Source organism: Myxocyprinus asiaticus, chromosome 46 (genome assembly GCF_019703515.2).
Source record: "Myxocyprinus asiaticus isolate MX2 ecotype Aquarium Trade chromosome 46, UBuf_Myxa_2, whole genome shotgun sequence".
NCBI lineage: Eukaryota > Metazoa > Chordata > Actinopteri > Cypriniformes > Catostomidae > Myxocyprinus > Myxocyprinus asiaticus.
Window position 1 is genome coordinate 26,546,536 of NC_059389.1, and position 27,870 is coordinate 26,574,405.

A 27,870-nucleotide genomic window follows, 5' to 3' on the forward strand; every position below is an offset into this window, starting at 1 on the left:
TGTCCTTGCCACAAGTTTGGGGTGTTTTTTAATATGATTTGTGTTTTTATGATTTGGAGCCCCAGGCATATCTAAGCATTCAAATATCATATAGACTTGATAGAAATCATGAAAAAAAAAAATGTCAGGTCAACTCATTGTGGCGGAGAGTTTTGTAGAGCAGGCACCACTCACATCCTCAGAAAATGTAAAAAATCTAGTTATGATCTGTCTGTTTATTGAGGACTACAGATGCCAAATTGACTATTGACCCATAGTACATTGACCCATAATGTACTTTAAGAAGTACACAGTCTAGACTTAAATTATTCATGGGATTCTGGACATCTTTTCCTCTTTTGCTCTTTTCATCCACTCTTTGTTCGGCTCTTTCTTGCATCAATACTGTAGTTTCACAGTCCATTTAACCTCATTTACCTTCCTAAGCATCCAACCAGCACTTTACCACATCAAAACACACACACACTAACACACACAATGGCAATTTACAGTAGTTCAATTATTTGTGTAATGGTAAAAGGGTGGCTTTAAGTTCTTGTCTATAGGCAAGCATCACTGTAATTGTTGTTGCTTATACAGTATGAAAGGCTTAGGCACTTTTCGAAAAACCTAAGCTCAAGTGTTAAACTTCAGCACTTGACTCATCCCACACCGTCTGTGCTACAGACATAAACGACACCTCAAATTGTGCAGCTTATTGAGGAGAGGTGTGGTATTACTTTTCTGAGCAATCAAACTTACAATATTTACTCATGCTGTACACAAACCTGATGGTCTATATTCATTTGTCCATGTATTTTACACACATAATACATTTAACACTGAATCCATGGAGGACTTTTGTTGGAATAGCAGCTTACAGTAGCTGTTAATAGGGCATGATGTTGCTTTGTGTTCATAATTATTTATTATTGGGCGTGTATGATTGCTTCCATTTTTCACTGTAAAAATACTACAAAGTTTTAAAAACGTTTGTTCTGTCGATTTGACAGATCTGACCAATCACGCATAAATGGGATGATGGTATTGTAGTCATGTGACTCATATACACAAAGTGTAAACACTGCAAAAAGTATTTTCTTACTCAGTATTTTTTTCATTGTTTTCCAATAAAAATATGTAAACATCTTTAAAACAAGATAAATTGACTTGAGAAGCAAAATGAGATATTTAGTCTTGTTTTCAGAGACATCTAACAAAATGTAGTAAGGTTTATGCTTAAAACAAGAAAAGACTATTTGCCAATGGGTTATGAAAATATAACTTATTTTCCCTTTGAGTAAAGTTATCCTTTCATACCCCATTGGAACCCCATTTTTCTTGGTTTAATAATAAACCTCACTACATTTTGTTAGATTTCTCTGACTTAATATATTATATCATTATTCTTCTCAAGTATATATATATATATATATATATATATCAATTAACCCTTATGTAGTGTTGGGGTCAAAAGTGAACATTTTGAAAATTGCTTCTTTAAAAAACATTGTTTCCTTGATTGTTTCTCAGTGGCATGAGGTTTGGTAACTTTTCCTACATTTGCTATCTATACACACACAAAAACAATTTGGCTGGATTTTGGTGGTGTAGTGGTGTGACAAAAAAACTCAAACACATTGTGTTCAGGGTCAAATTTGACCCCACATAGTAAAAAACTGAAAAAAAATAAATAAATAAATAAAAAGAAAGAAAAAGGGGCATTTTGTTAAATTATTTGTCAAATAAAATCAATAAATCAGCCACAATGCAGAACACACACACACACACACACACAAATGAAGGGGTGATACTATAACACATCCACAATGTGGAATGTACATGCTCACATACACACACAGTAATGAGTAGGTAAGACTATAACAGAGAGCATTTTTTATAGGATTTGTCAAATAAAATCAGCCACAATACAGAACACACACAGAAATTAAGGGGTGAGACCATAACACATTCACAATGGAGAACACACACACACACACACACACACACACACACACACACACACACTTTGTCTATTGAGTTATTGAATTTTGGATGTTCTCTTTGTATCACCATGGTCAGTAATCATAATGTGGCACCATTGCAAAAACACCTCAAACCCCCCAAAAAAAAAAAACAAAAAAAAAAAAAGCTCAACTTTGACAAAAAATAGTGATTTTATTTATGTCTATGATAATGTCTAAATATATCCCAATGCATAACTTGTGATAAGATCTAAAAAAATAAAAATACATGACACATTTTTCATATTTTCTCCATGAATGAAATTGAGAAATGTAGATCTTCACTGAAGTGAATGAAACATAAAATATTATTATTTTAAATGAAAATTAATGGTGTAGTTTGGTGATTTAGAGGTAAATAAGGTAAAAAATAAATAAAAATACCACAAACACTGAACACTGAATGTTTTGCACTGAATAATAATGAATATAATAATATATTATTATAGTTAATTATAATATAATCTAAAATAATGGTAATTATTATTTATATATAATTGGCTATAACTTTGCAATTTTTGTTGTCCTTTTCCTGTTTTTGCCCTTTTATTGTGAATTGATTTAGGACCAATACTGACGTACCAGAGGCTGATATCGTATTGAAGCCAGAATTTTGTTATTAATTTAACCCTACCCAGAAAATCCTAGTAATGCCCTCGTAATCATCCAGAACACCTAGCAAACACAGAAAATTTAAAGATGTAGTTCATGTGTGTGCAATTTGACTGGCATCGCTCTCTCTCCATCTCTTTCTGTCTTTCGCTCTCATAGCTCTATGTGACTCACACAGCTGTGCTTATTTGCCTCTTTGTTAAGTGTTTTCACACATCAGGAACTTTGTTCTCGATCTCATCAGAGGATCTGACATCTCATTGGTTATAGCCTGCAGTCAGATTGAGAGGAGGGCTGTTTGTTAATGCATTAGTGAGCACTGAGATTCAGCACAACCTCTGGGTTCTCTTTGCATTTAAAAACACCTCCCATAAGGCCATTTAGAAAACCTCTCAGAATAATTGCAGAAGCTGTGTAAATTATTGTCTCTGCATTAAACGATCTTGTATTTTTACTAGGGGATCTGTGTGTTAATAGCAAAAGTCTGAATTTAAAGGTGAAGTTTGTAATTTCTTTGCAAATAGTCACCAAATGCAATTGCACAAAGAAGAAATTGTGCAAAAGTTGCAAGTGTGTTTAGCACGTTGCTATGCGGTAGTTGGTGTCCATGGTGGTTGCAAGGTTACTTATTGGTCCAAGTCAAAAGAACCCACCCCATGTCTCTATGATGGTCTGATCTCAAGGTATGGCTCGTGTCCCAAACTCCTTCTATGCAATGTTATTCACCCATTTTTAGATCTTCCAGGTGAAAATACTATGTCTGATCATTTATAAAATAGCCCATCTTTTCTCAACAATTCTCATGATTTGAGGTATCATTCATGTTCGTAGAACAAACAGTGAGGGACAATTTTTCTCACCAAAGTATAGAACTTAACTTAGAGGTTTGTTCAAATTCCTAGCCATAAGTTTTAGAATCAGTAGTAATAGTGATACTTTTCTTGCTGAGAGTAGGTTATTTTAAGAGCTGTATGTCAGTATCTTAAGACTCTTTTAACTAAGCCGGTCTGATCCCACTGCAGTCTAAATGTATATCTCCCTCAATCACTATAGTGCTCTGAAGCAAAGTAAATTACAGCTCCCTATCAGTGGATCAGTATGTTTGTGTGTGTGTGTGCAGGGACGGACTGGCCATAGGGAGACCCGGGACTGGGCCGGCTGCGAAACAGGGCCGAATGGGCCGCAATAAGCTGAAACTGGCCACCGCGTTATGCCGAACAGGCCGCGACAGGCTGTAAAGGGCCGCAAAACGGCGCTGCAATATGCCGAAGGGGGCCGCAATATGCAGAAAAGGACAGTGACACACCCACTCAACAAATTTTGGGCTAGCTTCTATGTAAAATCCAGGGCCGATTTCTCTTTCCAGTCCACCCCTGTGTGTGAGTGTGTGCATGTGTGTGTGTGTGTGTGTGTGCCACAAATTGATGTGAACTGTGTTCAATACAGGAAAACCTGTTAGGGCCATAAAACACTTGAATAGGAGCAATATACTATTTTAACAACACTTTCAAACTCAGAACATAGCAAGGACACACTGTTGTCTCTATACAATCCAGATGTTATTGAAACAGTGACAAGGTCAATGGCCATTTCAGAAATGGCTTTTATATATATACACTATATTGCCAAAAGTATTCGCTCATCTGCCTTTAGACGCATATGAACTTAAGTGACATCCCATTCTTAATCCATAGGGTTTAATATGATGTCGGCCCACCCTTTGCAGCTATAACAGCTTCAACTCTTCTGGGAAGGCTTTCCACAAGGTTTAGGAGTGTGTTTATGGGAATTTTTGACCATTCTTCCAGAAGCGCATTTGTGAGGTCAGACACTGATCTTGGACGAGAAGGCCTGGCTCGCAGTCTTCGCTCTAATTCATCCCAAAGGTGCTCCATCGGGTTGAGGTCAGGACTCTGTGCAGGCCAGTCAAGTTCTTCCACACCAAACTCACTCATCCATGTCTTTATGGACCTAGCTTTGTGCACTGGTGCGCAGTCATGTTGGAACAGGAAGGGGCCATCCCCAAACTGTTCCCACAATTTGGGAGCATGGAATTGTCCAAAATCTCTTGGTATGCTGAAGCATTCAGAGTTCCTTTCACTGGAACTAAGGGGCCAAGCCCAGCTCCTGAAAAACAACCCCACACCATAATCCCCCCTCCACCAAACTTCACAGTTGGCACAATGCAGTCAGACAACTACCGTTCTCCTGGCAACCGCCAAACCCAGACTCGTCCAACAGATTGCCAGATGGAGAAGCGTGATTCATCACTCCAGAGAACGCGTCTCCACTGCTCTAGAGTCCAGAGGCGGCGTGCTTTACACCAATGCATCCGACGCTTTGCATTGCACTTGGTGATGTATGGCTTGGATGCAGCTACTCGGCCATGGAAACCCATTCCATGAAGCTCTCTACGCACTGTTCTTGAGCTAATCTGAAGGCCACATGAACTTTGGAGGTCTGTAGCGATTGACTCTGCAGAAAGTTGGCGACCTCTGCGCACTATGCGCCTCAGCATCCGCTGACCCCGCTCTGTCATTTTACGTGGCCTACCACTTCGTTGCTGAGTTGCTGTCATTCCCAATCACTTCCACTTTGTTATAATACCACTGACAGTTGACTGTGGAATATTTAGTAGCGAGGAACTTTCACGACTGGACTTGTTGCACAGGTGGCATCCTATCACAGTACCACGCTGGAATTCACTGAGCTCCTGAGAGCAGCCCATTCTTTCACAAATGTTTGTAGAAGCAGTCTGCATGCCTAGGTGCTTCATTTTATACACCTGTGGCCATGGAAGTGATTGGAACACCTGAATTCAATTATTTGGATGGGTGAGCGAATACTTTTGGCAATATAGTGTATATATATATATATGTCAGTGTTTCCTGCACCGCTCCAGCGCCACAGCAAAAGAAGAAACTCAAGTTGTGAAATGGCAGTCTGAATTGAATGTAATGAGATAAAATTAATGCTTGCCGTGAAATAACGCAAAAACAACACATCTTTCTATTGCACTGTGTAGGGCTGAACGATCCATCGAAATAAAATTTAAATCAAGATATGACTGTGGTGGTGAGGGCGTGGTCGAGTGCCCGTCTGGGGAGAAAGCGATAAAGACATCCACCTGAGATGAATTGTGACTAATTACAGTTTCTATGTTCACAGTGAGAGTCGGGGGAGATAAAAGACAGCCCAGTCCACAGAAAGAGGGAGAGAGATACAAACCAGAGACTTTGTGTGTGTTCTAGAGAGTGTTTTGTTTGTTGAAAAGCCAATACTGATGTGTCTGTGCTGAAAAGCCCCTCTGTTGTTGTAAAGCTGAAAAGCAATTGAACAAGTATTAAAAGTAATGCGTATGGATGGAGCGGGGCTCGTCAAATTTACCACCTCAACCTACTAAAACCATGGAGAGAGGCGGTCCCCGTATCCTTGGCAAGGGAAGTTCTGGAGAGGGAGGAGCTTGGTCTGGAGGTGAGTCTAAAAGCCAATCAGGTCACTCCGGTCCCTTGTGGAGACAACCTCTTGCATTCACAACGTACGAAGGTTGCCAGATTGCAAAAAAGTTTCTCTGATGTGTTTTCGCCTCTCCCTGGCTGCACTAACCTCATAGAACACCACATCTAGACAACTCCCGGGGTAGTGGTACGTACTCAGCCCTACCACTTACTCGAACACAAGAAACAGGTAGTACGGAAGAATTAAAGGCCATGCTCGATATGGGAGTAATAGAAGAATCCCACAGTGAACCACCAAGCCAGCCCTCAAGTGGGCGGTCCTCACTCTCCGCTACTATTTGTTGGGACGAGCATTCACCCTCTGTTCGGACCATGCTCCTCTCCAATAGCTCCACCTCATGAAGGATGCCAATGCCTGGATCACCCGTTGGTATCTGGCACCCAGCCATTTAATTTCGAGGTGGTTCACAGACCGGGGGCACAGATGATTTTGATTTTTTCCGTGCTGAAATAGCCATTTTCACTCCAGTCCATTAACCTCCATCAGGCTTCTGTGATTCTGAGTCATTTTACCAAAATAACACCCCCCCCACCCCCCCCACCCACACACACACACACACACACACACACACACACACACACTGTTAGCATTCAATCTGAATTAATCAATCTGAATTCCCTCAGGAAATAAATTAATCATGTTAGACACATCAAGGAGAAGTGAGCAGTCTCACTTAACACAAAAACAGTCAGATTTACACCACTTTCCAATAGTCTATCATCTCAGTGATTTTTGTCCCAGTGCCACAGTTCACATGCTCAGTCCAACAAACAGATGCGCAAACAATGCAGCAAACAGTTTCTGCTGGCTAAAATGTTAGATTAGGATTTTCATGCCAATTCACTATTTTTTAAACGCTTAATCCTCATAAAAGTGATATCATTGCCTAATGATGTCTTTATGACCCCTGCTATTCTAGAATTTACTCAGCCACCAACCAATCCATCTTTGTGGAAAAAATGAAAGTTGATGTCTGTTCAGATGTGCATGAATCAATCAACCAACCCACCAATCAACCAACCAAACAACCAACCTAACAACCAACCTACCAAACAACCCACAAATCAGCCAATCTACAAATCAATCAATCAACCAACCAACCAACCAACCCATAAATCAACCAACCAATCTACAAATCAATCAATCAATTAATAAATCAATTAACCAATCAACCTACAAATCAACCAACCCACCAATCCACCAACCAAGCAACCCCCCATAAAACCAACCTACCATACAATCAAGAACCCACCAAACAACCAATCACAAATCAATCAATCAATAAGCCAACCTGCTAATCAATCAATCAACCAACCAATCTACCAGCCAAACAATGTTCTAGAATTTACTCAACAGCCATCACATCCACCTTTGCAGGGAAATCAGCTGCTCTCTTTCTGTGAGCTGTCAGACAGCGAGTGAACTCTGGATAATGAAGCTTATCTGAGAGATCCGCTTGCCACTTTAGAACAAAATCTGATTAGTTTTAAGAGACCTCGCTGTGCGGCATGTAATCCCATTTCCTTTGCAAAGAGAGAAGTGAAAAGAGACATGAGGAATGTGTATTAGCATTTTAATAATATGCAGTTTGGTTGGAGCAGTGAAATAACAGATTGTAGTTGTGTCTAGAAGGAAACCCTTATTCTTTGAAAAGCCTCGCAAGATTCATATGTGACATTCTACACTGTGACTCTGTTCCAAAAGCTAGAGAGCCGTCTTGCTGTTTACTGTGTTTCTAAAGGCCAAAGTATACTTTGTGCATGCACAGTATGTGTGATGCAAATTGCATCATCAGCACAGCCGCACGGGTTGACCGCGCGCGCCTAGATTTTCTTCACTCACGCACATGGTCCTCATCTGTGCGTGTCGTCTGTGCATGCGCTGGCCATTGACTGTACTAAAAGAGTATCACAAAGCAGCTGTAGTGCGCATGCTTCGAACGCGTTCGTGTTCGTTCACGGTCAGAAAATATACTCACAACTCACAGTCGGCCGGGTGTGATCCAATCCGCAATGCGCAAAAACGAAGTATACCTGGGCATTAAGGCAGCATCCTAATAAAATGGAACCTTATAGTGACCCATTTAGAACACTCTACATGGGTAGCAACTCTGTGCTTCATATAAATAGTGTTCCTCAAGCAAAGCGTACAGGAGACTTGACTCACAATTTATTTGTCACTAAACTAACAACGTAATACTCTAATTAGCATAAAATATGTAAAACACACAAATATTGGATAAAACAACTTGTTTTTATTTAGAATTAATTATTTTTTATGGATACTTTTCCATAAACGCCTATGATACCTTAAAATGCTCCCTAAGTAGGCAGCTCACTAGGAGCCTGTGTTTATTTGGCGACCTGCAGCAACCCTCCCACTCCCCTACGCCTGTCTCTAACTTTGGTAGCAAATGCTCATCTCGCAAATGTTTTGCAGAAAAAGGTTTACCCTCTAGACATCACTGTGGTTAGTGCATGTGATCCAGACAGGTTGAGCTGTGGTACACATGTGGGAGATGCAGGTTCAGTTACATCTTGTTTCATGTCCAGTCTCCTATTCATAGTCCATCGAATAAAAGTAGCAAATATGCACTCTCTCATTCAAATTAGCCAAAGAACCCCAAGAAGTGTTAACAAAGTTTATTTTACAGCCATCAACCATGATTTGATTCTTGCTATTGCTAAACTGTAATTTTAACAGAAATAGAATGTAAAAATGCTACAGTAAAAAAAATCTAAAATGGTTAACTGGTATGTTAATGAACATGTTAAAATGTATGTTAAAAAAGTATATTTTAACCAGACAATAAACATAATTTTATGGTAAAATATTGTAATTTTTTATTTATTTTTTGCCTGGCCAAAACAAAGTCACCGTTTGGATTTAAATAAGCAGATACTTAAGAGCCTATGACTGGATCATTATTGCAGTGATTAATATGTTTCAGCTGGCAACAATTATTTTACCCCTAACTGATGCAGTGTGTTGCTTCTCATAGCTTAAACAACCATGTCGGAAAACATATCCCGTGGTCGTGGAAAAGATGTTACTGTGTTTCAGAAGGGGCAAATTATTGGTCTGCATCAAGCAAAGAAAACAACTAAGGAGATTGCTGAAATCACTGGAATTGGGTTAAGAACTGTCCAACGCATTATTAAACCCTGGAAGGATAGTGGTGAACCGTCAGTTTCGCGGAAGAAATGTAGTCAGAAACAAAACTTGAATGATAGTGATCAGAGATCACTAAAATGCTTGGTGAAGTCGCATCGTATAAAATCAACGGTAGAACTCACAGCTATGTTTAATAGTGAAAGGAAGAACATTTCCACACGCACAATGCAAAGAGAACTTACAGGATTGGGACTAAACAGCAGTGTGGCAACAATAAAGCCACTTGTTAGTGAGGCTAATCAGAAACAATGACTTCAGTTTGCTAGGGAGAATAAAGAATAGACTATGGAGCAATGGAAAAAGGTCAAGAGTCCAGATTTACCCTATTCCAATGCGATGGGCGTGTCAGGGTAAGACATTTTAAATAAACATATAAAAAATTACAAAGAATTTATGAATCTGTGCAGCCAAAATTTCTAAAGTATGATGCCTTGCTTCACATTGGGAGTATGCCTATGATACTTTAAAATGCTCCCTAAGTAGGCAGCTCACTAGGAGCCTGTGTTTATTTGGCGACCTGCAGCAACCCTCCCACTCCCCTACGCCTGTCTCTAACTTTGGAAGCAAATGTTCATCTTGCAAAAGTTTTGCAGAAACCTTATGAATGAAAATGCGCATGGTGTGATTTCAGATTGGATGGGCGTGGTCTCGACTCCGTTTGTGGTCTTTGTTAATTGTGTGCATCTGGAGCTGGTCAAGTGTAACATTTACTAAAATACAACATCATAAACACTATCCACTTCTTGAGATGTCTATGATAATGTATCACACGATTCACATGTGATTTCCATGTATTCATTTATAGACTAAACCTGAGCGCAATGTTAAATTCATGACCTGAAGTGATGATTTCACTTCGGAGCACGTCTATCCATCTTTTAAAGTTGACCACATTATGTCCACATCAGCGATTAAAAAATTATCTGGTTAAGACTTTATTCAGAATTGTTTTTTTAAATACTCCATAAAGGTTTAAATGCTCATTCATCTATGAGGAATATTCCTCCTGATGTAAAACAAAGAAACTGAAACATGCTCCATCTTTTTTTCTCCTTCTTTAAACTGTTACCTCTTTTAAGGTGCTATATAAATGTAACATTATTATTATTATTATTATTATTATTATTATTATTTAACTAAATAATGGTGTCTTATCGGAAAAATTTCTGATAGACTTACGGGACTTTGACCTGTTTGTAGGCTATATTGATATTATTTTCATTTATTTTAATGTTTGAATTTGTATTTATTATTCACTGCAAAATGTGTGCTTGACATTTCACATTTTGCTTGACACCTCCTGCCTTCAGAACAATGTTGTTATACGTACATGCACAGAAAAACAAAAATTCTGTTTCATGCAGATATTAATATCTGAAATACCAGGAGAAACCACAACATATTCCACAGTTAATGTAGCTTACAAATTCAGCTGCATATGGTAAGAAAAAAAAGAATAAAATCATATATTTTTTTAAATAATAGTTGTATAATTATAATAATACTAATTATTATTATTATTATTAATTATTATTATTATAATTAGGCTATTATTATGAAAAGGCATATACAAGGCACATTTTATTAATAGAAACTATAAATGTAAGAGTAACATTTAAAAATAGGCATTTCATTTAGTTTTGACACACTTCCGGTTTAAGCCCCACCCACAACCAGTTCTATCCGAATACAGAGACAGATACAACAGATACAGATACAATTACAGATAATGGCTACGCTGCACACCCCTAGTGCCCACTGTACAAGCCTCTGGAGGCAGTGTTATGATCTGGGGTTCAGCTGACTACCTGAATGTACTGAATGACCAGGTTATCCCATCAATAGATTTTTTCTTCCCTGACAGCACGGGCATATTCCAGGATATTCCAATGCCAAACTTCATCAGATCAAATTGTGTAAGAGTGGCTCAGGGAGCATGATGAATCATTTTCACACATGAATTGGCCACCACAGAGTCCTGACCTTAACCCCATTGAAAGTCTTTGGAATGTGCTGGAGAAGACTTTACAGAGTGACCATAGTCACTTTGACAAGGGCCAAATTGTTATGGCCAGACGACTGGGTCAGAGCATCTCTAAAACGGAAAGGCTTGTGGGGTGATCCCGGTCAGCAGTGACAACCTACCGACAGTGGTCCGAGGCGACAGGGTGTTGGGTGCCCAAGGCTCATCAATGTGCGAGGGCAACGAAGGCTATCCCATCTGGTCCGAACCGAAAGAAAGTCAACTGTGGCACAAGTCACAGAAAATGTTAATAATGGGTAAAGGAGGAATGTGCCACAACACTCGCCCTGAGGGATGTGCTGGACCAACAAGTCCGATCCACTGCGGCCCCAGCTCGCTGCTAATATCTTGGTGACAGATACCACAGGACACCTTCAGGGGTCTTGTAGAGTCCATGCCTTGCCGGATCGGTGCTGTTTTTTTTTTTTTTACCATAAATTTGTAAAAGGTAGGTGTTATTAGGGGGAGGGATATTCTCATTTAGAGAGTTGTTTTTTGTTTGTTTTTTTGACAAAATTTGTAAAGGCCCCATAGTACAAGATTATATCAGATATTTTTGGTCTGTTTTAATGGGAGATTTTTTTTTAAATGTGTATGTCTGATAAAAGTTTAGTTTGTCAAATTTTAGGACACTAGCATATAGATGGCCTCAAAGTTAACAGGCATTGACTAAAAGCCTCAAAATTCCATTGGATCTTTAATAAATGAACATGCAAGGGTAGGGGGATGTGTCAAATGTTATGAATGACAGGCAGTCCATCTGCGAAGCTTTCTGTGGAGTTCTGTGGCCGCAAAATCCATATGGGCCCATTCATACCTCTATATCTATTTTTCAACTATTTCTAACCCCATTTGTTCTAATTGCAAACTTTATTACACTCTCGTCACCAGCAGCAAATGTCTCCCGATTTCTTATCTCCTGATATCTGCCTGTGGTCACAAACTGCAACGTTACGCCCCAGGGCATAATGGGAAAAGTCTCCTGTTTCATAGACACCATGCTAGTCTTTAAATAAAAGCTTTCCAATTTTTAAGACAGCTCTTTGTTGCCAGGTTTGTCTGAGATGTTCACAGCATGGCAAGGATGTGACAGAGCAGATAAAGTTGGAGACATAGAATGATCATTAAATTGCCACGGCGCTAATGCATGTATAGTATCATGCATAATTAGCTGTGATGTTCTTCAGCTGAGAAACAGGAAGCAGGCCAGAGCCTGCCAATAATAACCAAGGCTTGTGAATCAAACTTTAGAGCTGTCAGTGCCGAAAAGAGACTTTATATGTGTGCTACTTGAATCATTTTATATGCACACATTGTCTGCTTGTTTTAGCACCTGATTCACTAAAAGAATTATGCTGAGGTAATGGTGCAAAAATGCATAAAAATGTTGTGATGAACACAATTTTTGCATTGAAGAGAATGATAGAGACTTCATTTATGTATGTATGGAATGCTGTTATTATCACCTGGTTAAATTAGATGGTGGTTAGTGAATAAGATGCAGGTTGTTGTGCTGAGATTCCACTCACGAAAGTGTTGCAACTGTTTAGTGAATTCGCCACATCTTTTTTTTTTCTTTATTGCTTCTTTGTTTGCTTTGTTGCCATTTATTGCAGGGGAAATCTTGATACGTTTCGAGATAACTATGTTTAATTATCTGTTTTCCATTTACAGGGTTTTCGATTACCACCATGTTCCAATCTCCGTGACAACTATCCCGTGTGACTTCACTCCTACTCAACGGCCGTGTTCATCTTCCTCCGCATCTTCCACAGCCATGCGTCGAAGCAAAGACAAACCCACGAGCAGAAACAAGTCCAGGAACAGAGAAACCCAGTGTAAGAGTTCCTCCAGTGTAAGATCCTTATGAATTCCAGAGGGAAGTTGTATTGATCAAGCTCAGAAGACTTCAGTTATGTTTATATTTATTTATCAACCCTGTCTCAGATCAGATGTTTCTCTTAAAAATCATTCAGACTATAGAGTTTGATACGGATACCATACCTCCAATAATTTGGGTTTTAAAAAATTCAATGAATTCATATTGAAATGTCTGACTTTTGAATGTGGACTTATCTTGGCCAATCTGAGCACAGTTTGAGACATTTCATGTGAGAATACTGGGGACTTTATTTTAGGGGGGGAAAAAAAATCTAATAAACAGGAGAAATTCTACATGAAATATAGCTCGAACCCATTTTATTTCTGTAATATCGCATATTTCTGAGGCAAACAGGATATTCAATAAGAAAAAATTATAGGGCAGGTTTTAAGTTTATCCATTGAGAATTGATTAGATAATTTCTTTCAGAATGGAGCCAGGTGGTTGATAGAGAGGGGTTGAAAAGTAAAGGTCCAATATACTTCCAGATATGTTCTTCTTCATTCAGGGGTAAAAAAAAGTTTGAAACAGCCAAGCAACGTTATACTGTTTGCGGTCATTCAGACACCTGCCACACCACTATGGGAGGTGTTTAGAAGGACATTTATATATGAGGATGCTCAGTAAAACTTTAACTAATGTGACATTAAAATGTGTTATCAATTACTTTATGCCATATTCTATGAGTTAAATTCACACTAGATCAGTAAAAGATTGTTTTTAACAAATCCATGATGATTTAAAGTAATCCATATACAGTAGAAAATGCACAATTTGTCTTGTTTTCATTCTGAATTCACGAAGCTAATGCGCTAACATGCTAAAATTCATGAAGCTAATGCACTAACTTGCCAAAATAAGCACCAATTACAATCTGTTATTGTAATTTATTTTGACATTGATACAACTGCAAAGATTTGTGAATAAAAGAGTGTTAATGGGCAGAATACAGACAAAAGAATGATGATAAGAGGGGCACACCTTATTATGGGCAGATGTGTGAATGGCTTTCACTGCAGAAGGCACAAGTGAAGCAGCATAAAAAAGAGTGAATGGGCACTTGAGAGTTTTTGTCGTGTATTTTGTTAATTCGTGTTTTTCATGTCTTTTATTTTGAAAAGTTTATTTCTAGTTCCTGTTTCATGTCATGTGTTCCCTAGTCATGTGATTCCTGTTTCCCTCCATGTTCTTGTGTCTTGTTTTCATTGTTTGATTGTTTGATTATCTTGTTTAGATTTCTGTCTGTTCATTGGTCATCTTTGTCATGTGTTCTCCCATATCTAGTATTTAAGCCCTCATGTTTTCCATTGTCCTTTGTCAAATATTATGTGTGTTTGGTAATGTGCCATGCTATGTCAAGTTTATGTCAAGTCAAGATTATAGTCAAGTTCATGTTTATGTTTCACGTTTATAGTTAGGGTTTTTGGTTTTCACATTTATTAATACATTTGCACTTGGGTTCTTCATTTCATCGTCTTCGTCATTGCCAGCAGCCAATCATTACAGAAATACTTGACCGAACAATGAACCCAGCAATTCAACTCATCCGCCTACGTCAGGGGAATCGTCCGCTGGAGCATTATGTAGAGGACTTCTGCGATCTGGCCTGCCAGGTGGACTTTAATGAGGTCACCCTCAAAGACATTTTCCATTTTGGATTGAGTGAGCAAATCTCCACTTCGATGCCTGGCGGTCGCAGTTCCCTCAGCCTCGTCTCTCCGATCCGTCAGCTCCACCGGGGACCTCCTTCCCTATGGCTCCACCTTGGTCCTCAGTCTCACCGGCTCCACCTCAGTCTTCCGATTCCCCCAGCTCCGCCTTGCTCCTCCGAGCCTCCAGCGCCGCCTTGGTCCTCCCTGCCTCCGGCTCCACCCTGGCCCTTAGAGTCTTCGGCTGCTCTCCGGGCACCAAGTTCCATGGTGTCGCCCTTCAAGTCTCTCACGGCTCCGCTTTCCATGGCTCCACCCCTCAAGTCTCTCTCAACCCCACCTCTTCATTTCATCGTCTTCGTCATTGCCAGCAGCCAATCGTTACAGTATTTGAGTAGATTTGATTCCTTTTGTAAACAAATTAAACGAAAAACAATCATGACATGTTCTTGGAAAATGTCTACGTGAACGATCGATACAGATGTAGGTCAATTTACACCAGCTCGCTAATGACTGCACGCCGATGTGTTCATCAATCAATATTTATTTATTTATACAACATATTTAAAAATAACCAAGGTTGACCTAAGTGCTGTACAATATAAAAATAATTACTACAGTAGATAGAACAGACAACAAAATAAAATAACAAGTACTCTGATAAAATTAAACAGTACACAATGTTTATGGAATATTAAAGGCCAGAGAGAATAAGTGTGTTTTTAGAGCAGATTTGAATGCTGAAATTTAAGGTGATAATCTGATATGAAGAGGTAGGTTGTTCCACAGTTTCAGACCGGCGACCCTAAAAGCGTGATCACCTCGTTTTTTAAGTCTGGATCTAAGCACAATGAGTAAACCAAGATCGCAAGATCTTAGAGTTCTAGATGGAGCATATGGATGAAGCAAATCTGACAAATATTTAGGGGCCAAATTGTTGAGTGCTTTGTAAACATATAATAAGATTTTAAAATCGATTCTATACTTGACTGGAAGCCAATGCAGCATCATTAAAATTGGTGTGACAGACTCATACTTACGAGTCCCCGTGAGAAGTCTGGCAGCTGCGTTTTGCACCAGCTGTAAACGGGAAAGAGAAGATTGAGAGACATCGTAGTAAAGCAAATTGCAGTAATCTAGACAAGATGTTACAAAGGCGTGAATCACAGTTTGAAAATTACTCTTGGATAAAAAGGGTTTAACCTTAGTGAGTAGACGAAGGTGGAAAAATTACTTTACAACAGTACTGATCTGCGTATTAAATTTTAGATTATTATCAAATTGGACACCCAGGTTTCTAGCACGGTGAGTTTTGTATGATGCAAGAGAACCAAGGTCCAGGTCAACAACACAGTTTTCCTTTGGCCCAAATAAGATAATTTCTGTTTTATTTTCATTTAGGTTTAGGAAACTGCTTTCACGCCATAACTTTACTTCGTTTAAGCAGGCCATCACGTTGTAAGGGGTGCTGATCATTATGTTTTATTGGAATATATATTTGAGTGTCATCAGCATATAAATGAAAAGACACTCCATACTTATTAAAAATAGAAGCGAGAGGGAGCATATACAGGGGAAACAATACCGGGCCAAGGATTGATCCCTGCGGGACTCCACAATTTAGAGATATACTAGAGGATGAGTGATGGCCAATATGAACAGTGAACCATCTGTTGGTCAAATAAGAGCGGAACCACTATAATACTGAACCACGAAGGCCCACTGATATCTCTAGACGGGTTAACAGGACCTCATGGTCAACTAAATCAAATGCAGCACTCAGATCTAGCAAAACTAAAGCCATGTATTTCCCAGAATCGGTCTCAGTAAAGATGTCACTTGAGACTCTTAAAAGAGCAGATTCTGTACTGTGTAAGGCTTTAAAACCCGATTGAAAAATGTCATGGATAGAATTTACAGTCAAATAAGATTGTAATTGAATCAGTACAACCTTCTCAAGAATTTTTGAAATAAAAAGTAAATTAGAAATAGGACGAAAATTGGACAAAGATGAGGGATCAAGGTTAGGTTTTTTAAGATATGGTGACACCACAGCATGTTTAAGGCATTTTGGGAAAGAGCCAGTGGAATACATTTGCTGATAACCAATAATAGGCCGTTACCAACTGTGTCAATAATTATTTTAAGGAAAAAAGGAGGAATAACATCCTGGGGACATATGGTTGGCTTTAGATGGTCAACAACATCTCTAAATAAGACCAAATCAATAGTCTCGAACTCAGACAAGGTGGAGGAGCATAATGGAGCATCAGGCAAAGTATATACAGAGTGAAACATCAGAGATCTTAATGTTGTAATTTTATCCACAAAGAATTTCCCAAAATGTTCACAAAGAGAAACAAAAGAATCTGAAAATGAATGCAAAGGAGGATTTAAAACAGAATTAACTGTAGAAAAAAGAACCTGAGGTCTATGACAATTATTAGTAATCATTTCAGAGAAGTATTTACATTTTGTGGCCTTTGCTGCTTTCTGAAACATATTATATGAGTCTCTCAAAATATCATAAGAAACCTGCAGTCTGTCCTTTTTCCATTTGCGTTCTTCACGTCTACATGCCTGCCTAAGGGAGCATGTTGTGTCAGTATGCCAGGGGACTGGCACAGGCTTATGATTTTTGTACCTTAGAGGCGCAATAGAATTCATAATATCTGCATAGGTGGAATTAAAAAGATTAATATGGTCATCGGCATCAGCATCAAGTTATGCAGAGCAGAGTCCATTTCCAGAGAGTTACATACTTCCTGATATGTTGCAGCAAACTCTTCACTGGAGAGCTGATTAAGAGTACGAGATAAGTGTGCAAAGTCAAATGACTCAATTAAATGTAAAATTTCTGTAGAGTATGGTTAATATGTGAATATTGAAATCGCCCAGTAGCAATATTTTTTCATGCCTGGTAACTAGGTCCCCAATTAGTACAGCAAATTCACTTAGGAAATCCTTGTTTTGCTGAGGTGGACAATATATAAGAGCAATGACAATGGGATTTACTAAGACTAATTGTAGAAGTTGCACTTCAAAGCTGTGATATAAGCCAGTAGGTAAAGATCTACAGTGAAAGGTGTCTTTAAAAACAGTCACCAGACCCCCTCCATGACCAGACTGTCTGGCTTAATCCAGGTCTCCAGAACACATAAAAAATCCAGTGCTTGTGAGGTAAGAACTCACGTTGACTGATATTAACTGACTGAATGCCATGAATGGGAATTAGCTGCTGGCCTCTAGGTAGGTGGAGCTCCAGGTCACACCTTCTTATGATGTGGACCAATGGTAGTAAGAAGGTGTTTAGCAGCCGGTAAGAAGTTTCCTAAAACCCCAGCGAGCTGTAACGAACCACAGAAACGCAAAATCACCTTCTTTTTGGCCAGATTTTGTTCTAAATGATGTCACACCAGTTCGGTCTTCAATTACCTATGAATTATATTTGGGCCTTAAGAGAGATTTGTGAAAAAAGTTGTTTTAGAGGCGGAGCAAGTTCTTTGAGCAATATCACAGGAGCAAGAGAGCTGTTGTTCTGAATATGTTGATATCACTATGTAACAATTTTTGTTCCTGGGTAGTAAGTGTTATTTCCTAATTGCTTATGCCTCAAAAGTATAGAAAATGGCTATTATTCCCCACAAACTTTGCTTTTGTGACCAGGACAGTGATATTTTGAAATTTACCTATTTCCAATGAGAAAATGGGTGAATTTGTGTCTTTCCGTTCACATAAAGTCAGAAAAAAACAACATATGAATTCAAAATCTTTCTTTATCTGTGGTCCGATGAAGACACCGGCTTTGACCTTTGCCTCAGACAGCTTAGGGAAGAAGTCTTGAAGGTACCTGAAGACTGCCGACTCCTTATCTAGAGCTCTGACAAATTGTTTCATAAGGCCCAATTTGATGTGCAGTGGTGGCATCAGCACCTTCCGGGGGTCCACCAGTGGCTCCCACTTGACGTTGTTCCTCCCCACAGAGAACTCGGTCCGCTGCGGCCAGTCCCGCCTGTGGTAGTGCGCCTTGGTGTCCCTGCTGTCCCAAAGGCAAAGATAGCAGGGAAACTTGGTAAAACCGCCTTGAGACCCAGCAGGACTGCCACCATTTTGAAGTCTCCTATGACCTCCCAGCCATACTCATCATACTTCAAGGAGTCCAGCAAGATCTTGATGCTGTTGTAATCCTCTTTGAGGTGCACTGAGTGAGCCAGGGGAAGAGACGGGTACTTGTTACCATTGTGGACCAGCACGGCTTTGAATATTACTTTAGTATAAATACATGTTCAGTTGGATTCATATGTTGTTTTTTTCTGACTTCACATGAACGAAAAGACACAAATTCGCCTGTTTTCTCATTGGAAATAGGTAAATTTCAAAATATCACTGTCCTGGTCACAAAAGCAAAGTTTGTGGGGAATAATAGCCATTTTCTATACTTTTGAGGCATAAGCATTTAGGAAATAACACTTACTACCCAGGAAAAAATAAAAATAAAAAAATAAAACAAACAAACATTTGTTACACTGTGTATTCAGACCAGAAACACAACTGTGAGTGGGATATTGCTTTAATACAACAGTTCAACAAACAAGTAAATAATAGGGCTGTCAATTTATCATAGTAATTAAGTACAATTAATTATATGAAAAATAATGCGTACAAAGCTCCGTATTTTTTTAATAAACATACATATTTTCCTACCAGCAATTCAAGCATGAAGTACTTACTGTAACTTCATGTTTTTATGAGCTGCATCAGCAGGGGGCAGTGAGTGCATCTCAACAAACCTTGCAGGTCAGCCACTGAATGAGAACTGCTCACACCGGACAGTTCTTGACAGCTTGACAAAGCATAACAAAATGCAGGGATCTTGAAACATGATTTTCAAAGTTTCAGCTACTTTTACCATGACACAGCATCCAATAAACACGGCATATATGATGCTGAAAATCAGTGAAATGCTCTTAAAGAGTCCGTCTGACACATACGTATATAGACAACAATTAAAAGTGATGCAAACGGAACGCAAGACCACATCCTGTGAAAACAGGACAGATTAACAGCCTTAATTGCAAAATGGATTGCTTTTGACTGTAGGGTGGCTCAATGATAAGGGACTAAAACAAACAATATTGACTTCTAAAGCCACTTTTTGTATTGTCTAAATTATGCTTTACTGGTCAGCCACAATAATTCAATATATTTCAAACTGAATATCTGAATTATTATTTTTATTATAGGTCCTATATATTATATTTTTAATTATTTGCATAATTATTTTTTTAATTAATTATTTTGTTAATATTCAATTACTTTTATTTGGGGGCTTTTCTCATCAAATATTGATATTTTCATTTAATTTTGGTTAATTCGATAAATGAATTGTCATTTCATGTAACAATTTTAATTGAATGACTTGCGTTTCAGACAAAAACGGGCAAGTAAATGCGTGTATTTCTTTTCCACCAGCAAAAATAGTTCCAAAAGAAGCCAAAGCATAAAGCACAACTCTACGCTCTGCACAGCTCTAATATTCTGGTGTCAAACTAGTTTTCATTTGTAAATGAATCAGTGCTTTTGAATGAATCTTTTAAGTGAACACATCGTTCAATCAAATTTGAGGACTGGAGCAAACTATTGTATCATACAGTTAAATGACAGAATATGATGACATTTTTAAAAAAAAAAAATTTTTTTTATAAAGTGCACACAAGATCTGGAATGTGCATTAAGAAAGTAAATAGAGTCAATTCTGATTTCATGTTGACTTTGAGTAGATGTTTTTAGCCACAAAAGCTTGACTTCGAGAGTTGTGTTCCAAAACATGCAAGAGCACGATTTGAAATGCAGCACAATTATATGTTCCTGTAGGTACATTTGAGGGTAACTCTATCGTCCCCTAAAGTCTATGACTTCTATAGTCATGCAAGAATGCATGTAAAGTATAAATAACAGCACCATGTGCTTGCAATTCTTTTGCATACTTGTGTAAAGTATGTTTCTGGTCTTGGATCTCTTGCTATGTCAGAATATGCATATGTCTCCCTCATGATGTTTAGCACCCAAGGATTTTGTTTTGGTGTATGCTGAGTATATAATTGTGTTTTTGGTGAGTGTATATCTACGTACTCTACAATACATGAACCTCTGCTGTCAAACTCCAGATGGTTCTATCATTTAAAACCTCCCTCTGCAATGAGACTGCTCCCTTCGTAATCAAACCTAGCCCATCAGCGAAAGCAATTATAGCAAACTAATAGTGCATAACCAGTAAGAAGTGTTTATAGTCCTTTATTACAAGCCCTAATAGTTTTTACTGCCAGCGGATCACAGTAGAATGAGTTTGCCTTTGTAGCTGTGAGGTCAAACAGTTTTTTAATGGCTGCTGCTGAGCTGGAATGAGCTTTTTACCCAGCTGGGATTGGAGGGGTGTTTGGGTGGTATTGTGTTTGGGTACGCTGTGGAAGAGTCATTGAATTTAAGTTTCAATCATTAAAGAGAGCTGCTGATATCAGGGCTTGCACAGTAAAGGGATTAGCATAGTTTAGAAGTCCTACAATATGACATTTAGGAGTTTTAAGAGTTACGGTTTTTCCTGTTTTGCTTGTTTTGTTATATTTTTAAAGGTGAAGTGTGTCATTTATTTCAGTGTTAAAGGAATAGGTGACTCAAAAGGAATATTCTGGCATTATTTACGAACCCTAATGTTGCTCCAAACCTGTATGCCCTGTATAAACACAAAAGGTTTCTTTTTTTTTTCACATGGTTTATTTGCCATAATGTTAGTGAACAGTGACTATGGTCTGTTAAGTGCAAATAACACCATAAAACCACAATAAAAGTAATCAGTCAATCAAGTCTTCTGAAGCCATACGATGATTTGTGTGATGAACAGAACAGAAATTAAGTTATTTCTAAATTATTCACTCTCAAATCATATTTATAAAGCGATGAACCAATGAGGTTTGATGTTACCGAAAATTATCGAAACTTAATGACTTAAATTTCATTACATTCATCCCAAATGTAACAGATTGCTTCAGAAGACTTGGAATGTAATGCATGTAGTAAGCTGCATCGATTACTTTTAAAGGAGTTTTATGGTGTTGCTATCTGTTGCGCTTGACAATAGGGCTGCACAATATATCGAATTTATCGAAATGTACATATAGGTATATGGAATATGGGTTTGCGATAACAGAATGATTTTAATGTTTTAAAAAGTAACATTTATGGCGACACAGAAAGCAGAGAATAGACTGGGCGTGCGATTGTCACTTGGTGTGGGTTCATGGAGTGTGTCTTGCACTGCTTTTCACCCTTTCTGTTGAGATGAGTTTGCTGCACACAGCAACAAACAGCACGAGGCATGATGTACGGTTCGTGTGAGGATACATATTCACAACTGAGTTTTCTTTGCTAGAGAAAAGGGGGAAAAGCATGTTTTAATAGTACCGGACATTTATGACATGCTATCGTTGATGATCTTCTGCTGATGAATTACTGCTCATATTGTTATATGAAAATGTTCACTTTGTAGTGTTTATATTGTAAATGATTGTAAGAGTACACATTTTGATTACCTTATCTGTTTGTGAGAGTGCAGACATTTCAAAATAAGAGTCACAGGTGTATTTCGGGCTTGTTTATAAATAAATGTCTCACTCTATGCACCAAATCTCATTTTTTTCTCTCATTATTATTGGGATTTTGGTTGCACAATAAACTTCATCTGGGATTTCATTCAATTTGGACTCTTGTACCCTCTGTGTCTATGCTGCCCCATCACAGTAAGGAAAGACTAAGACATTTTTTTACACATATATATAATGTGACAAAAAAAAATGTCTTAGTCTTTCCTTACTGTGATGTGTAAACAAAAATGTCTTAGTCTTTTCTTACTGTGATGGGGCAGCATAGACACAGAGGCTACAAGAGTCCATACATATACAGTGCATTCAGAAAGTATTCAGACCCCTTCATTTTTTTTACATTTTGTTATGTTGCAGCCTTATGCTAAAATGCTTTAATTTATTTTTTTCACATTAGTCTACACTCCATACCCCATAATGACAAAGCAAAAACCAGATTTTTGATAACTTTGCAAATGTATTAAAAAGAAAAACTGAAATATCACATTGACATAAGTATTCAGACCCTTTGCTTTGACACTTGAAATTTAGCTCAGGTGCATCCCATTTCTCTGGATCATCTTTGAGATGTTTCTACACTTTGATTGGAGTCCACCTGTAGCAAATTCAATTGATTGAATGTGATTTGGAAAGGCACACACCTGTCTATATAAGGTCTCACAGCTGAAAATGCATATCAGAGCAAAAACCAAGCCATGAGGTCAAAGGAACTGCCTGCAGAGCTCAGAGACAGGATTGTGTCGAGGCACAGATCTGGGGAAGGCTACAAAAAATTACAGCTGCATTGAAGGTTCCCAAGGGCACAGTGGCCTCCAATTTATAAATGGAAGAAGTTTGGAACAACCAGGACTTTTCCTAGAGCTGGCTGCCTGGCCAAACTGAGCAATCAGGGGAGAAGGGCCTTGTAAGAGAGGTGACCAAGAACCCGATGGTCACTCTGGTTGAGCTCAAGAGATCATGTGTGGAGATGGGAGAAACTTGCATAAGGACAACCATCACTGCAGCACTCCATCAATCTGGGCTTTATGGCAGAGTGGCCAGACGGAAGCCTCTCCTCAGTGCAGGACACATAAAAAAGCACCTTAAGGACTCACAGACTGTGAGAAACAAGATTCTCTGGTCTGATGAAACGAAGATTGAACTGTTTGGCCTCAATTCCAAGCGCCATGTCTGGAGGAAACCAGGCACCGCTCATCACCTGTGCAATACCATCCCAGCGGTGAAGCATGGTGGTGGTAGCATCATGCTGTGGGGGTGTTTTTCAGTGGCAGGGACTGGGGGACTGGTCAGGGTTGAAGAAAAGCTAAACGCCACAAAATACAGAGATATCCTTAATGAAAACCTGGTCCAGAGCACTCAGCATCTCAGACTGGGCCGATGGTTCACCTTCCAACAGGACAATGACCCTAAGCACACATCCAAGACAACGCAAGATTGGCTTAGGGATAACTCTGTGAATGTCCTTGAGTGGCCCAGCCAGAGCCCCGACTTGAACCCAATAGAACATCTCTGGAGAGACCTGAAAATGGCTGTCCACCGATGGTCCCCATCCAATCTGACAGAGTTTGAGAGGATCTGCAGAGAAGAATGGCAGAAAATCCCCAAATCCAGGTGTGCAAAGCTTGTCGCATCATACCCAAAAAGACTTGAGGCTGTAATCGCTGCCAAAGGTGCTTCAACTAAGTACTGAGTTAAGGGTCTGAATACATATGTCAGTGTGATATTTCAGTTTTTTTTTCTTTTTAATACATTTTAATAAAATAATAAAAAGTAAAAAAAAATAAAAAAGTAATTTTTTGCTTTGTCATTATGGGGTATGGAATATAGATTGATGTGAAAAAAAATTAATTTAAAGCATTTTAGCATAACGCTGCAACATAACAAAATGTGAAAAAAAATTAAGGGGCTGGAATACTTTCTGAATGCACTGTATATGTATATATATTTATATATACAGGGGGCCTGGGTAGCTCAGCGAGTATTGACGCTGACTACCACCGTGCTGAGTGACTCCAGCCAGGTCTCCTAAGCAACCAAATTGCCAGGGAGGTAGAGTCACATGGGGTAACCTCCTCGATGTCACTATAATGTGTGGTTCTCGCTCTTGGTGGGGTGCATGGTGAGTTGTGCGTGGATGCCGCGGAGAATAGCGTGGGCCTCCACATGCGCTGTGTCTCCGCGGCAACATGCTCAACAAGCCACATGATAAAATGCACGGATTGACGGTCTCGGACGCGGAGGCAACTGAGATTCGTCCTCCGCCACCCAGATTGAGGCAAGTCACTACGCCACCACGAGGACTTAGAGCGCATTGGGAATTGGGCATTCCAAATTGGGGAGAAAATCCGCAGATTAAGTGATTATCGTCTTTTTTTTTTTTTCAGCTTTCTATCTTCCTTTTGAATTGCTGTTGAACAAGCTGTTTTGTGCAAATTTGATAACTACAAACAGCTATTTGGAAACTACTGTAAATTTTAGGATCCAATGGCACCATGTTCATTTTTTTAGGATTGAGCCCTGTATGTTTGTGATCTCTGGAATAGACAGTCCTTTTTTTCTCAATAAACTTCAGTATATTTTGCCGGTGTGGGGTCTGATGTTCCACATAATCCTATGACATCATCATAGGATTATCGTATTGCATATCACATATCGCACTTTTCCTCAGTATCGTGCAGCCCTACTTGACAAACTGGAGTCACTTTTTAGTAACAATATGGCAAATAAACTGTGTAAGGGTAAGTTACTTGTAAAAGTAATCCACTACAAATTTTTTAAAATAGTCATTAGATTCCTTTACTGATTGCTTTATTGAAAATGCAATCTCATTACTAATAACTTTACATTTAAATTACTTTTTAAAACCCTTTTCACAGAAAAGTTTCAGTTTTTCCATTTAACCAAAACAATATCTATATTTCCTCTTTGTTCATTGTCGCACTCAAGTCATATACTCTGCATCACTAATATTTCAGTTAGGGGGCACATGCCATTCAGCTGTCACAAACATATAAACATAATTCAGGTTTTAAATGTATTTCAAATTAATAATATTATTAAAATTAGTTTTATATTGTAAGTAATTTAATTGAAAGTAGGGCTGGGTTTTGATACAGATTTCCCAATTCGATTTCGATTCACAAGCTCTCGATTCGATTAGATTTTGATTTGATATCAATTCATATTGGTATATTTCTTATAATGTCCCTTTTGCTTATATTCGAAAGAAATAATCTCCCATGTTGTTAATTATGCATGGGACCTTCTAACTAGGTACATTACAAAAATATGAATTTTACTTATGATATTTTGTTAGTTTTTCATCCTTTTGGTAACATTTTGGCTTTTTAAAATGAACAAATCAGGGGCCTGGGTAGCTCAGCACGTATTGACACTGACTACCACCCCTGGAGTCGCAAGTTCGAATCCAGGGCGTGGTGAGTGACTCCAGTCAGGTCTCCTAAGCAACCAAATTGGCCCGGTTGCTAGGGAGGGTAGAGTCACATGGGGTAACCTCATCGTAGTCATGATTAGGGGTTCCTGCTCTCAATGGGGCGTGTGGTAAGTTGTGCGTGGATCGCAGAGAGTAGCATGAGCCTCCACATGCTGTGAGTCTCCGCGGTGTCATGCACAGCGAGCCACGTGATAAAATGCGCAGATTGACTGTCTCAGAAGCGGAGGCAACTGAGACTTGTCCTCCGCCACCCGGATTGAGGTGAGTAACCACACCACCACGAGGACCATCTAAGTAGTGGGAAATGGGCATTCCAAATTGGGAGAAAAGGGGATAAAATTAAATAATAAAAAAATTATTCAATCAATAAGTTATTATATTTCATATATAATTTTTTGTTACATGTTTATTGTTTAATTGCATACATTTTTACTATTTACAAGTATTTACATTGATTTGTTGCACGTGCTAAAAGTGGTTATGCCTCTTTAACAAACCCAGCATTTCTGTAAAGAGCGTCTGTAGATGAACGCATGTTAACAAGAGAGACTTGAATGGCTTTAACTCATCTGTGCCATGCATAATTAGAAATAAATGTTTATTTTTTGTTTTTGATTCAAAACTGACTGTAAAGAACAGAAAGGGTATTAAAAGAGACTTTATTCAGTGACAAATGGGTCGCATGAATATCATCTTTGGAAACACACACATTACACGGAACAACTTCTACTCTCATCACGCATTGAAAGGATAACGCTGCTGAATACTTCACCACTATACTACACAATTAGTAGGGAGTGAAATTTGCTAAACAATTACCAGCCAGTTGCCAAATATATACATTTTAGTTGCATAGGGCGAAATTTGGTTGCTAATAAGAGTGATTTCTTCTAACTGTAGTAAAGCGTAGCACCTGGAATTTTAAGAATCGATATCAAGATCGTTCAATTGAAAATCGCGATGCATCGGAAAATACATATTTTTACCCACCCCTAATTCAAAGTCAATAACTGTACTCTGATAACAATAATTTTAAATGTAATGCATTACACTACTTTTTAACTAAAAAGTAATTAGATTTCCATAACTAATTACTTTGTAATCAGATTACACCCAACAATGAAAATAAATCATGTGATGACTTTAGAGTGTTTGGGAAACCTGTTTGGAAAAGGTAAAAAGTGAGGTTGTAGTTATTGTTTTGAAGCAATATAAAAGAAAATGTTTAAAAATTCATAAACTCGATAAGACTATCATGTTACTTATTCTAACCTAACCTTTGGCTTTTCAGAAGTGCACCAGATGCCACTGTTTTATGCTGAACATAAAAAGTATTGTTGAATAACCGTGGCCTGCTCTTTCTCTCTCTGCAGTAAGAATGGAGGAGCTGCTGTGTATTAAGAAAGAACTTACAGTGATTAAATCACAGATAGATGAACTACTGGAGAGTCTAGAGCAGATGAACCCACAAAGCCAAGAGCTGTCAGGTACAACATTCGATCTTTCTTCATCCCGTTATCATACTGTAACACAGAGCTTTCTGTCCTTTATCTCATGTCACGTGCCATTTAACCGCATGTATTTGTTGAAAATCAGGAGACTGTGAGGGGTACTCGCCGCTCCATGGCTCTGTGAGCAGTGTGGACGGGTCGTCCTGCAGCACTCCTCTCCTGAGTACAGACAGAAAGACGCACAGTCCACTGACAGCAGAGAGCAGTGATGAAGACAGACAGCATGTAAATACACACACACGCAATGGTTGATGCTCAGCTACTCTCTTACTCAACAACTGAGCAATAATGTAAATAATCAAGTGTGTAAATCAAATCAGCTCTTTTACAAGTTTACTCCAGAATTGTCATAGTTAATAAAGGTATTGTTTGGAAAGGCAAGTTTATT

The 27,870-nt window shown here is 38.7% G+C and overlaps 1 protein-coding gene across 3 annotated transcripts in view; it reads left to right on the top strand.

The window, feature by feature from the left end:
* Nucleotides 1-27,870, top strand: part of si:dkey-234i14.2 (heterogeneous nuclear ribonucleoproteins C1/C2) — a 41,448-nt gene that overhangs the window by 4,113 nt on the left and 9,465 nt on the right. For all 3 annotated transcript variants that reach the window (XM_051690403.1, XM_051690405.1, XM_051690404.1), the window contains exons 3-5: nt 13,006-13,169; nt 27,345-27,458; nt 27,568-27,707. In XM_051690403.1, coding sequence (XP_051546363.1) covers nt 13,006-13,169; nt 27,345-27,458; nt 27,568-27,707 — 418 coding nt within the window. The remainder of the gene's footprint in view (nt 1-13,005; nt 13,170-27,344; nt 27,459-27,567; nt 27,708-27,870) is intronic.